Source organism: Lepidochelys kempii, chromosome 9 (assembly GCF_965140285.1).
Source record: "Lepidochelys kempii isolate rLepKem1 chromosome 9, rLepKem1.hap1, whole genome shotgun sequence".
NCBI classification, from domain to species: domain Eukaryota; kingdom Metazoa; phylum Chordata; order Testudines; family Cheloniidae; genus Lepidochelys; species Lepidochelys kempii.
The window spans coordinates 27,341,587-27,355,724 of NC_136388.1; the positions used below are offsets into that span (position 1 = coordinate 27,341,587).

Genomic DNA, 14,138 nt, shown 5'->3' on the forward strand with positions numbered 1-14,138 from the left:
GGAGTCATTTTTAATCTATGTTAACTAACCCGTGTTAAAATTCTCATGAACACACAGCAGGTATAGTTTTAACCTATGTCAGCTGGACAAGGTAAACCCCAGACTCCTCCTGAAAGTTTACCTTATTCTGCTAACATGGATTAAAATTACACCTGCCTTGTCCTCACTAGGATTTTAACAGGTATATTTTAACTAAAGCTAACTACCCAGTGTTAAAATTCTAGTGAAGACAAGGCCATTGTAGGGTTAATCCATGTTAGTGGATCCTGGGAAATTGTCCAGGGATTTTAACAAAGGTTAGTTAATTAAAAAGATAACTTTCTGAAGACACAGCTGCACTAAAACTACCACTAAAGGGGACAGGTACTGTGTCAGAGTAAGACGGTCAAGACCCAGTCCAATGGGACGATGGGATATATATTAAGATATATTCCAACAGAAACTGACATAAATTTGGAAAGGAGAAAGAAGTTAAAAAAAAAAAATTTCAGCAGAGGCCTTTGCATTCATCTAAATTCAATTCATGCAATTATTTTACCAGTGTTTTAAGCTACGTCTGCACTATGATCTAGGGATGTGATTCTCCTGCTTGGGTATACATTAGAGTTCCCAACTTTGGTTGTACGTATTCCTGGAGGTTTCCGCAAATAACATAATCTTTAATTAAAAATAAATATTAAATTTCTGGAGACTCCAGGACAATCCTGGAGGGTTGGCAACCCAAGTACACATACTCATGCTAGCTCTCATCAAGCTAGCATGAGTATAAATAGCAGTATAGCCATGGTTGCAAGGATAGAGGCTGCAGAGTACATAGTACATAGCCACCAGTTTCAGGCAGCTTTGCTATTTATACTCATGCTAGCTCAATGACACCTAGCGAGAGTATATGTATAACAAGCAGAGGAATCACACTCCTACCGCATAACGTAGACGTAGCTTTTGCTGTGTAACACTCACTGAAAGTTCTGTACACCATTATATATTACAACTCAAATGTACATATTCATTTCAACATCTATGTACAACTGTTCAACAGCTGTATTTGGCATTTAATTTTTGCTCTCATAATTCAGGGGATAAGTAGCTAGAAAAACTCCAAAGCTATAAAAAAAGCAATGCAGAAAATCTTTTCTATTGAAAGCACAAGTCAAAGTGTGATTTGGGCCAGAGTAGTGGCTCTAAGGATGGCACTGAAGCAACCCCTATTTATTCTCTCAATAACTTCCATAACACATTTGCTCCGCAGACAAGTCAAACATGGATTGTTATAATTGCTACCATTGCCATTCAATCTGATCTGAAAAATCAAACTGCATCCTCCAACTTTTACATAACCATCACCACAACCACCACCGCAAATGGTAATAAAAATTCTCCAATCAGGGACTTATCTGACAATGATGATGACGTATAAGGCAAAACAGAGTTTAATACTCTCCCATAGTGGTACAGGCTCTGCCATGCAAGCACCAGTAAAAGCCTGTCTTTTTATCAAGTAAGTGTAACGCCAACAGACTCTGGTCATCAGCAGGCAGGATCGAACTGGGGACCTCTAGAGCTTAGTGCATGAGCCTCTCTGGCATGAGCTAAAAGCCAACTGACTGTTAGCTAAGGCTGTGGAGCACACTCATTAATCTCTCTCTCTCTCCCCCTCCCCCGATGGGACAGAACACCACACCCAGAAGGTGTGCGGGTTACATAAGCAGATATGTCTCAGGCAGTATGCCTTCACTAAAGCACTGCAGGTGTAATTTCCACCTTGGGTAGACATATCTGTACTTGCTCTGATTGAGCTAATGTGCTAAAAATAGAAGTGAATCCACAATGGCATAAGTGGCAGGAGAATCTAGCCACTCAAGTACGATCCCATCTGAAAACAAAAGGTACATACTTGGGCGGCTAGCCCCTCCTGCTGCCATGGATATACTTCTATTTTTAGCACTCTAGCATGGGTATGTCCACCCAAGCTGGAAATTACACCTTCCAGCTCTGGTGCAGACATACTCAAAGGCACACAGAAAGAATAGATATGATAAGACTATGATAGCCTTCTCTTGAGTACCTCTGGTTTCGTGCACAGGGATATCTAGGCAGAAGAAACTTACAAGTCTTAATATGTTCATGAGAAGATCATCTCAAAGGAGGCATTTAAATTTTCTGTGCACTAGGAAACTTTTATGGGAAGGAAGTACTGTGACAAAGTTCCTGCTCTACCTTGGTGGGTCTTGCGCTTATTGGCGGATTTACTCGCCTTAGAGCTTCATGGCAGTCCTCAGCTTGGCCATTTTTCTGAACCCACAGTCCAGGTCGACTCCTCCTGTGTCTGACCAGGAGTTGGGAGGATTTGGGGGGAACCTGGGCCCGCCCTCTACTCCGGGTTCCAGCCCAGGGACCTGTGGAATGCAGCTGTCTCGAGTGCCTCCTGGAACAGCTATGCGACAGCTACAACTCCCTGGGCTACTTCCCCATGGCCTCCTCCCAACACCTTCTTTATCCTCACCATAGGACCTTCCTCCTGGTGTCTGATAACGCTTGTACACCTCAGTCCTCAAACAGTCCGCGTTCTCACTCTCAGCTTCTAGTGCCTCTTGCTCCCAGCTCCTCACACGCACACCACAAACTGAAGTGAGCTCCTTTTTAAAACCCAGATGCCCTGATTAGCCTGCCTTAATTGATTCTAGCAGCTTCTTGATTGGCTGCAGGTGTTCTAATCAGCCTGTCTTAATTGTCTCTGATTGTTCTGGAACCTTCCCTGTTACCTTATCCAGGGAAAAGGAACCTACTTAGCCTGGGGCTAATATATCTGCCTTCTATTACTCTCCTATAGCCATCTAGCCTGACCCTGTCACAGTACTTAGACAGAAGGGACTGGTTCCATCTTAGCCCAAGTGGAATCTTGCTACTGAAACAGCAAATGAGCAAATGTTGGGAGATTTAAACTAGGAGTTCAGGAAAAACCAAGTGGTACTGAGGAGTACTCAAGTTAGTCAAAGAAATATGCTAAGGAAGTCAATAACCCAAAGGTATCTTTGTATCCAATAAAGGGTAGGACAGAAATTACAGCTGAATTGGAGAAGGAACCAGCTTGAGATCAGAGAGGTAAGTTCCAAAAAAAAGTAAGTGTGTCAAGACAAAGGAATTAAATAATATACGGACATGGCAAATAAAATGAAACCAAACCTACATGTCTCAATACCAACCATTATGCCTGGCAATGAAGATGATCTTGAAATAATAGGCATCTCTGAAATATGTTGCAATGACAAAATAAAATATACTATAAATTATACAGGAAGGATAGGTTAGGTTGCAGAGGTGGGGGGATAGCACTGTATCAAAATTATTCCATAGAATCTAACAAGAACCATACAGTAGGGTCCATATGGATAAAAATGCTGAGCGATAAGAATACAAATGTTTTGGTACGTTCATACTACTGACCTCTTGATCAGGAAAAGTATGCTAAGTGCACAATGCTGAGGGAAATCAAAAAGGTAACAAAATATAATGATGTTGCAATAATGGGTGACTTCAACTGCCTGCATATAGAACAATTAAATATCACAAGTTTTAGAGAATTTGGCACCTTAAACAACTGCTTCTTGGACCAACTACACAAAAGGAGAGGTTGGTAAGTATTTAAAATTAAAGGATGTAATTACTAGCAGTATTCAGGGTAATTACTATAGTAACTCTAAGGTTGCAAAACTGGCAAGTTTCTGATAGCCACCTGTGCGTGTAAACTTAGGTATGACACTGCCAAGATGCAACATTTTCAAAGTAATTGAGACTGACATCTTAATGGTAATGAGAACACCCTGTGCTGGAGGGAGGCAAGAGAGGGCAATTGTGATTTGGGGGTATTAAATATTTATCCATTTCAAATCCCTTTATTACTGAAATTTGCATAATATTTAATCAACAGAGTCCAGTACACCCATCCAGAAATCTTTCCATCTCTCCCTCCACTCCCCCCCTGAAACTGACTGTTTTAGATAAAATGGAACCAGGATCTGAACCACACCTGGTTTGGGGATTTGCAACACCAAAAGGTGACCGATGAGATTTGCAACAGCAAAAAGACAGCCTCCTCGGCACACCTCTGCTTTCAACATGCCTTCTGAAATTGTATACAAATATTTTCAAAGGTTGTACCTTTTTTGCTTTTGTCTATCTCTCTCCTTCTTTGAGGACGATCCCAAATGCTGACCTTTCTCCAGCTCTTCTCCAGCTGCTTTCAGGACCCTACCTTGAACTGAGGTAGGCAGTTTTGCAATCAAGGGAGCCACCAACCATACGCCTCGACGTTCAGAAGAACTAAAAGCAGAATCACAAACTTATTTCATCCAAAATCTCAATCTACTCTTCACATCATTCTCAGTCATTGTAACCAATTGCAATGAGACAGATGATAAAGTTTTTTCTGGGATAGCTAGGCATTTGCTGAGCAGCCACAAATGATACATTCCAAAAATTCAGGGATAACACCAATGTTTACTGTTGAACAAGAGTAAAAAAACCAGTGACTTTCAGGTAACATTTCCTAAACATTCCCATTTCAAGTGCAAAAAGCCTTTATAAGTTTCGAAGTTTTCACTTCATTCTATGCATTATTAACCATTATGTCAGTTAAAATAATTTAAAAGGTGCTACACAAAAATACCTTAGGAATGTCTTTTTACCATTCTGTCTTGTATTACTTGTGTCAGCATTTCCAACAGAGTTTGGATTGAAGAGGCCTATACCAGAGTTAGAAGAGTTATTGTTTAGATCAGCGGATTGCTGAAACACCTCTATTGTCGCCTTTGCAATATTATCCAACAAGCTGTTCATTTCAGCCACAGACCCAGAACCCTACAGTGAAACATAAGTAAACTAGCATATTCATGGTATGTTTGCTCATGGGCTAGGTTCAAATTTTACATACTTTAATAAATTAAATATTTTGTAAGTACATTAAAAGAACCAAATACTTACAGGTTCCTTCATGCACTGTTTGATCATTAGCTGGAGCTCCAACCAAGATTGCCTGAGAGTCCATTGATCTAAGTTCTGAGTAAAATTATTAAAATGAAAAACATTTGTGTCAAGTTTATTGTAGAAATTTTTTTAACTCTCTTAACTGGAACAATTTAAATCATGTCACCACAGTAGATCACCACACTGTTCTTTAAAACTTTTGAAGCTTTAAGTTTTTCAAAGCAATTCAAGGACCTATCAGCCCAATTGTTATCCCTTTGCATTCTCCCTACCCTCAAAATCAGCTCATCAATATTTTTAACCAATTCAAATTTTCTGATGCGGTAATGGCTGTTCATTACAAATTGTACTGTGTTCAGACAAAACGATCAAAAACTGAATTCACTGACATGATTGGTCATCAATGCAGACCAAATCACGCTCAGCATTAGGTCACCTAAATATGATTAAACTATAACTCCAACAGGGTTTGATCATAATTATCTGATGTGAGGATGAATATGATTTGTCCTTGTCCACACTGGCCAGCATCATGTTAGCTAACTCAATTCTTCACAATGGTATTCAAACATGATACAATTTTCTAGTGAAGACATGCCCAGAGAGGAAGTAGATGGTAAAACAACCCACTAGGCTTGAAATCACTGTTGTAACAAAGTAAAAACAATTCTGTACTCTTCTAAACATTGTCCTGTAGCTAATATGTTCTTGGCTTTAGTACCTCCTACTATTTATATACAGTCATTCGGATGCAAAGGGAGTTCCCAATCATCTTATGTATTGCCCAGGAAATTAACATTACAAATGTGATGTTGTGAAAGTAATCCACTGTATCTATCCTGGAAGTGGTGATTACATGGCTAAAATCATGCTGTCAGTTATGTTTTCTAAGGGGCTCTGTAAGTGGTTATTTTCCACTGTCAAATTTTACATAAGAGTAAAAAGCAAGAACCTGAGTGGGTGGATAAACAACTTCCAAGTCAAATCAATGCCAAAAATAAAGCACCTCTCAGCTACTGTAGACTGTTAATTGAGAGCAGATTATTTTCCCATTGACACACTGGGGCTTTACACAGGTGCAGTAATTTCTATAAGTGTTTTTCATTTATTTTCCCCACATCAATAGGGGAAACACAACCTCGAGATAATTCCATCATTAGGATGAGATTTACCACCTGAAGAATGGATGGGGGTTTGGTCCCTGTCCACTGTCTACCATGCTGACTAATATTGTTTCTTGTTTCCTTGTATTCCCTCATTTGTTTGTATCTAGCCATTGTCTTTTCTTATATGTAGATTATAAGATCCTTGGGGCAGGGGTGGTCTTTTTGTTCTCATAAAATCATAGAATATCAGGATTGGAAGAGACCTCAGGAGGTCATCTAGTCCAACCCCCTGCTTAAAGCAGGACCGATCCCCAACTAAATCATCCAGGCAGGGCTTTGTCAAGCCTGACCTTAAAAACCTCTAAGGAAGGAGATCCCACCACCTCCCTAGTAACCCATTCCAGTGCTTCACCACCCTCCTAGTGAAAAAGTTTTTCCTAATATCCAACCTAACCCCCCCCCCCCCCACTGCAACTTGAGACCATTACTCCTTGTTCTGTCATCTGCTACCACTGAGAACAGCCTAGATCCATCCTCTTTGGAACCCCCTTTCAGATAGTTGAAAGCAGCTATCAAATCCCCCCTTACTCTTCTCTTCTGCAGACTAAATAGTTCCAGTTCCCTCAGCCTCTCCTCATAAATCATATGCTCCAGCTCCCCGCTTCTGTGTTCGTACAGCTCCTAGCACAATGGGATCCTGGTGGATGACTAAGGCTCCTAGGCACTATGATAACACAAATAATAAACAACAAAGACATTGGGGGATTGGTTGGAGTTCAGGGCTGTGTCCCCAAAACCCTGTGCCTCTGCACTGGCTCAGATATTCAACAGAGCTGTACTGCCAACAATGGCTCCACCCACGGCTGCTCTGGAACCCACCTCAAAGACAGCACAGGGATTTTTCTTTTTACCTATCAGTTAATACAGCCCCAGAATTTATTCACTTTTCACTGGATTCCCTGGTGATTGCTAGGATGGGATAGGAGTGATTAGAGTAGTGCCCCTGTCTTTTCCACAAGTAGGTCTCTGACTCCTCTGGAGAACCCTCTTTGGTAGTGGGCGTGGGAGGTGCTGGGGAGACATCAGACCACTTTCTCTTTTCCATGAAGGGTAGGGACACTTATCACATAGATCAGCTTGGGGTGACCTGGCACCCATTTTGGTGTTTGGGCATATATGGAAAGCAAGGGAAGTTACACCTGCTGAGCGTTTACTGTAAATAATAATTTCCACATGCAGATCTGAACATTTAGGGTTTGCAGGCATGATGTGACTGCACCCTAATAGGCTATACTCTGAACTGTCATGTTTCCAGACCAGGCTTCATAGAGGGTGAATCATTCCTTTGGAGGAAACAGACAGCCACCAGATATCTACAGTGTAATATGCTTCTTGGAGCAACTGGTCCTGGAACCCACCAGAGGAGAGGCAATTCTTGATTTAGTCCTAAGTGGAGCACAGGATCTGGACCAAGAGGTGAATATAGCTGGACCGCTTGTAATAGTGACCATAATATAATTAAATTTAATATCCCTGTGGCAGGAAAAACACCACAGCGGACCAACACTGTAGCATTTAATTTCAGAAAGGGGAACTAGACAAAAGTGAGGAGGTTAGTTAAACAGAAATTAAAGGGTACAGGGCCAAAAGTGAAATCTCTCCAAGCTGCGTGGAAACTTTTTAAAGACACCATAATAGAGGCTCAACTTAAATGTATACCCCAAATTAAAAAACATAGTAAGAGAACCAAAAAAGAGCCACCGTGTCTAAACAAAGTAAAAGAAGCAGTGAGAGTCAAAAAGGCATCCTTTAAAAAGTGGAAGTTAAATCCTAGTGAGGAAAATAGAAAGGACACTGGCAAATGAAGTGTAAAAATACAATTAGGAAGGCCAAAAAAGAATTTGAGGAACAGTTAGCCAAAGACTCAAAAAGTAATAGCAATTTTTTTTTAAAGTACATCAGAAGTAAGAAGCTTGCTAAACCACCAGTGGGGCCACTGGACAATCGAGGTGCTAAAGGAGCACTCACGGATGATAAGGCTATTGCGGAGAAACTAAATGAATTCTTTGCATCGGTCTTCAAGGCTGAGGATGTGAGGGAGATTCCCATTCCTGAGCCATTCTCTTTAGGTGACAGATCTGAGGAACTGTCCCAGATTGAGGTATCATTAGAGGAGGTTTTGGAACAAATTGATAAATTAAACAGCAATAAGTCACCAGGACCAGATGGTATTCACCCAAGAGTTCTGAAGGAACTCAAATGTGAAATTGCAGAACTACTAACTGTAGTCTGTAACCTATCATTTAAATCAGCTTCTATATCAAATGACTGGAGGATAACTAATGTGATGCCAATTTTTAAAAAGAGCTCCAGAGGTGATCCCGGAAATTATAGGCTTGTAAGCCTGACTTCAGTACTGGGCAAACTGGTTGAAACTATAATAAAGAACAATATTGTCAGACATACAGATGAACATAATTTGTTGAAGAGTCAAGGGAAATTATTCCTCACCAATCTACTAGAATTCTTTGAGGGGGGTCAACAAGCATGTGGACCAAGGGGACCAAGTGAATATAGTGTACTCAGAAAGCCTTTGACAAGGTCCCTCATCAAAGGCTCTTACGCAAAGAAAGCTGTCACGGGATAAGAGGGAAGGTGCTCTCATGGTTTGGTAACTGATTAAAAGATAGGAAATAAAAGGTAGGTATAAATGGTCAGTTTTCAGAATGGAGAGAGGTAAATACTGGTGTCCCCCGGGGGTCTGTTTTGGGACCAGTCCTATTCAATATATTCATAAATAATCTGGAAAAAGGGGTAAAGAGTGAGGTGGAAAATTTTGAAGATGATACAAAATTACTAAAGATAGTTAAGACCCCGGCAGACTGTGAAGAGCTACAAAAGGATCTCTTAAAAGTGGGTGACTGGGCAACAAAATGGCAGATGAAATTTAATGTTGATAAATGCAAAGTAATGCACTTTGGAAAGCATAATCCCAACTATACAAATAAAATGATGTGGGTCTAAATTAGCTGTTACCACTCAAGAAAGAGATCTTGGAGTCATTGTGGATAGTTCTCTGAAAACATCTACTCAATGTGCAGCGGCAGTCAAAAAAGCGAACAGAATGTTGGGAATCATTAGGAAAGAGATAGATAATAGGACAGAAAATATCATGTTGCCTCTATATAAATCCATAGTACTCCCACATCTTGAATACTGTCTGTAGATGTGGTCGCCCCATATCAAAAAAGATATATTGGAATTGGAAAAGGTTCAGAAAAGGGCAACAAAAAAGATTAGGGGTATGGAATGGCTTCCGTATGAAGAGAGATTAATAAAACTGGGACTTTTCAGCTTGGAAAAGAGATGACTAAGGGGAGATATGATTGAGGTCTATAAAATCATGACTGGGATAGAGAAAGTAGATAAGGAAGTGTTGTTTACTACTTCTCATAATATAAGAACTAGGGGTCACCAAATGAAATTAATAGGCAGCAGGTTTAAAACAAATAAAAGGAAGTATTTTTTCACACAAGTCAACCTGTGGAACTCCTTGCTAGAGGATGTTGTGAAGACCAAGACCATAACAGCTTTCAAAAAAAAGAACTAGATAAATTCATGGAGGATAGGTCCATCAATGGATATTAGCCAGGATGGGCAGGAATGGTGTTCCTAGCCTCTGTTTGCCAGAAGCTGGGAATGAGTGACGGGAGATGGATCACTTGATGATTAACTGTTATGTTCATTCCCTCTGAGGAACCTAGCATTGGCCACTGTCGGAAGACAGGATACTGGGCTAGATGGATCTTTGATCTGACCCAGTAGGGTCATTCTTATTTTTTATGTAATACTTTATCATCTAAATCAGCATTTGTAAAAGTTCAGGTCCTGACCCAGTAATGGGTTGCGGCACGTAAGGCATTGGGTCACTCCGGTCAGCACCACCGACCGGGCCATTGAAAGTCCTGTCAGCAGTGCTGCCCAGCTAAGGCAGGCTAGTGCCTACCTGTTCCGACATCACGCTGCACCCCGGACGTGGCCAGCAGCAGGTCTGGCTTCAAGGCAGGGGGGCCACTGGGCTCCATGCACTGCCCCCACCCTGAGCACTGGCTCCTCCCATTGGCCAGGAACCCTAACTGCTTGCATGCCTCCACCTAGGAGCCAGACCTGCTGCTGGCTGCTTCAGGCGCAGCACGGTCCACAGTGCCAGAACAGGCAGGAAGCCTGCCTCTGCACCCTAGCTGCGCTGCTGACCGGGAGCTGCCAGAGGTACATCCGCACCCCAATCCTGCACCCTAAACCCCTGCTCCAGCCCTGAGCCCCCACAATCCAGAACCCCTTCCTGCACCCCAAACCCCACATCCCTGGCCCCACACCCAGCCCAGAGCCCTGGGGGTTGGACTAGCTGACCTTCTGGGGTCCCTTCCAACCCTGATATTCTATGATATTCTATGACCCCCTCCTGCACCCCAACCCCCTGCCCCAGCCCAGAGCCCCCCGCCCCACCCAGAGCCCCTCCCACAGCCCAAGCCCCTTATCCCCAGCTCCGTTGGATCGTGGGCATCAACAGTTTTCTTCAACTGGGTCCCCAGAAAAAAAGTTTGAAAACCACTGATCTAAATCATCCAAATTTCTGAATGCCATTAGTGACAGCAGGAGCAGAAAAGAGGAAGGAGACTGAACTGATTGAAAGAGATTCAGAGTTAGTTTTGTGATAGTGAGTCTTCAGAACAGATTTTCTCTCTCTTTTCTGACCTCTCCAAGATATCTAAATATCTTAAAAGGCTGCTTACTATTTCTGTAAACTCTTTTCATCTCAAGTCTCTTACTTATTTGAAAACATTTGTCAAAGTTGCGTGCTGCTGTAGATTTCACAGATCCACTGCACTTTAATAAATTTTTAATACCTGTTAAAATTATTAGTTCCCATTCTTAAAATCTACACTTCAAAAGTCGCTGAGTGTAACAAACTTACAAAAGCAAAGAAATTCAAAGCCACAGCTTTGCATTATAAGTATCTCATTGGATAGTGATGTTACATACTACATGGTTTTGAGCTACAAATTTTGATCCAGTTGGATGGGTTAAAGACAGATTAAGAATTTTTACTCTAAAATGCCTCATGTTTTTCTAGGGCCAGTAAGAAGCTTTATGTTAAACTTTCTATCTTGCTGCTTTGAAGTAGGATACAATATGTTAAAATAAAAACTAGGGATAAAAGGGATAAAGGATAAAAACTATGGTAATCAGAGGATGGCTATGTCTAAACTACAGACGTCTGCTGGCATGGTGTGCTGGTCAGTGAAGTAGCGTGATACCTGACAGACAGCTGTGAAAGCAGAAGTCTGTAGTGTAGATGCAGCAAAACTGTGTTTTTACTGATATAGTTAGGTTTCACTTGTTAGGCATAGTTTTACTATACTGCTGTCAAATGCAGTTTTGCTGGTAATAGGTACACCCACACCAGGAGCTCTCTGCCTGTATAGCATACTCGTATTATTATAATGGTCAAACACTCCTAGACTAGACATGGACTAGATCTCGAAACTCCAGCCAATATACTTTGTGCTTCTAACAGAGGATGAAATACATAAATGGACAAACGTGGATTTGATTTTGGAAAGTACGCTTGAATAGAAACTTTTGCTGGTCAATAAAAGTACTTGACAGGAAATATCTATCAACTACAAAAAACAGGGAGAAAGGGAACTCAGGGTTGTCAGCTCTTCTGCTTTTGGTTGCGGCTGGAGCCTGAGTCACGATGACAGAAGAAGCTCCAGCCCTTGCATGAATTTCAGCCCTACCTGGAAAGGAAATCCCCTCTGATTGGCCGCTATTTCCACTTCCCTCACTCTTGGAGAAGTACAGCTAATCAGGGCTGCTGCAGGAAGCAGGAAGAGCCCCAGCTCCTCTCCATAGGAGCTGGGAGAAAGGAGCAGATAGAGCCCAGTATCTCAGAGTGGTTCTGTTCCCTCCTCCCCTCTCTTCTCCTGAGAATAATGGGTCAAGTCTCCTTTCTCCTCCTCCTTCCTGCAACACCTAGAAAGGGAAAGGGGTGTGTGTGAAGAGGCCCTGAAGTTGCCTGGCCCCAAGGCTGGGGAAAAGAGAGAAGGGGGTGAAGAACCCCTGGAGCTGCCCCACTCCCAGGTCTAGGAAGAGGCATAAGAGAACCCAATTGCAGCACCTGCCCAGGCCTGGGAGGAGGGATCAAGAACCCAAGGAGTTACATGAGGAGCAGAGATGGAAGTTGCTGTACAGGCAGATGTTGGGGCTGGAGGTGGGCAAAACACTAATTAATTAAAATTCTGAAGAGAAGTTGGAAGCATTGAACAGCCAGTTATCAAGAGCTCCCCGCAGCAAGGGGACAAAATCATCATACTCAGATCTGGGAGAACTGGCATTGGCAACACTAATTGTTTCTCATGGGGGCTGGGGTGGGCAAAAGACAGGCCCAAAATGCATTGACAAAAAAAAAATCATCTCATGATTGGAGGGGAGGGGGTCTGAGTAATTACTTTTGAACTTTGGGGGTTGGTAATATTGGGAATTGAAAGACATCTGCATTGAATTGATGGTGCTGCTGAATGAGACTTCACGAGTTAATATCTTACAGAAGTAATTTGGAATAATTTTACATTTTATTACCTGAAGTATGCGCTTGATGTGTTGCCTTTGAGCGTTGTCACCCTCTGTGCATTCTTTAATACCATGAGGGTAACAGATAAGCTGCAGTAGTTTCTGTGCTTGCTTGTTTGAAAGAACAGGATCCAATATAAGATCTTTGTCCGTGCATAACCTCTCAGGCTCTTTCAAGCAGTGCTCTCCCACCCATTCCTGAAAGTAATCAAACAGCTGGATCGATGTCAATATAACACTTATTTTTCACATATGCAATGCACACAAAACACATTTTCCACATGCAGATATTCACAAACTGAAAACCAGTTCCACATAAGTCTATATGATACTTGAAATTTCACCTTCATTCAGTAATTTATAACCCTTAAAAGTACAGTACACTTTCAACTGTTTTCCAGAATTTGTTTCCTTAAAAACACTAAAAGCAGATTGATAATTAACTGATTCTACCAAATGATATCCACAAGTTGCATGAGCATTTTTTACCAGCTAATTCATGGAACATCACTGGCATTTCTCAGGTAAGGCCTGCTATACCAGCCACCAAAAGGGCAGGGTGTTTGAGGTTCAACTGGGAAAAATAGTGTTAATTTAAAAGACTGGAACATACTGAAGACTATAGGCCAAATTCACCCCCATTTTAGCTCCACTGACTTTTAAATGACCTCTGGTCAAAGCCAAGCAACTACAAGGGAGAACTCAGATTCAAATACCATAAGAAAAAGACGTATAGTACATCCTCAAAGTCTGTTTTGCATTCAAACATATTAAAGCCTCTTACATGACAGATTTTTGACAAAAATAATGTTGTCTATAAAGAAAAGCTAGGAAACACAGTTTTACAAATTACCTGCTGGCAAATAGTTCTTAGCACATATCTAGCATATTCACTTAGACTAGCAGTTTCTATGGAAATAGCTTTTCCACATTTCAGTGTGTGAGAGGCACCCCAAATTTCATCATCATTAAGGTCATCTAATAAACCTCTCATAGTGAAGTCCTCATTCTTCAAAGAGTTAACACCGCTGCTGCCAATTTCAGCATCACCTACACAGCAGAAGCACAGGAGTACAAAAGTGAAAATCTTATTGAAGTCTTGAGATTTTGAATTTGCACAGTCAGTTAAGGAAGCATTCGAAGGAATGTCCTAGCTGAGAAACAATGCAGAAATGAAGTATGTGCACAGCCAAATTAGACAGCAGGCAACACAAATAAAAACTGGATATTAGAAAAGTACAATTTTTGAAAATGTTACTTCCTTATTTTGCTTCATATATTTTTCATTAAAATGAAATTTACTTTTTCTGAACTTGAAAAAGTTACACAAACCAAACCAAGAAAGAGACTACATCCTTCCTACCCTACCCCTCGTACCCCAGTAACGAGTACTCATGGGCACACAGACTTGAT

At 41.4% G+C, this 14,138-nt stretch overlaps 1 protein-coding gene across 12 annotated transcripts in view; it reads right to left on the reverse strand.

The window, feature by feature from the left end:
• Positions 1-14,138, reverse strand: part of MED12L (mediator complex subunit 12L) — a 321,530-nt gene that overhangs the window by 59,321 nt on the left and 248,071 nt on the right. For 8 of the 12 annotated variants that reach the window (XM_078854410.1, XM_078854404.1, XM_078854409.1 and 5 more), the window contains 5 exons: positions 13,579-13,775; positions 12,735-12,941; positions 4,981-5,055; positions 4,667-4,857; positions 4,159-4,320 (listed from right to left, as the gene is read on the reverse strand). In XM_078854410.1, the coding sequence (XP_078710536.1) occupies positions 4,159-4,320; positions 4,667-4,857; positions 4,981-5,055; positions 12,735-12,941; positions 13,579-13,775 (832 nt within the window). The remainder of the gene's footprint in view (positions 1-4,158; positions 4,321-4,666; positions 4,858-4,980; positions 5,056-12,734; positions 12,942-13,578; positions 13,776-14,138) is intronic. The other 4 variants (XM_073359680.1, XM_078854411.1, XM_073359677.1 and 1 more) reach the window with 1 other exon arrangement.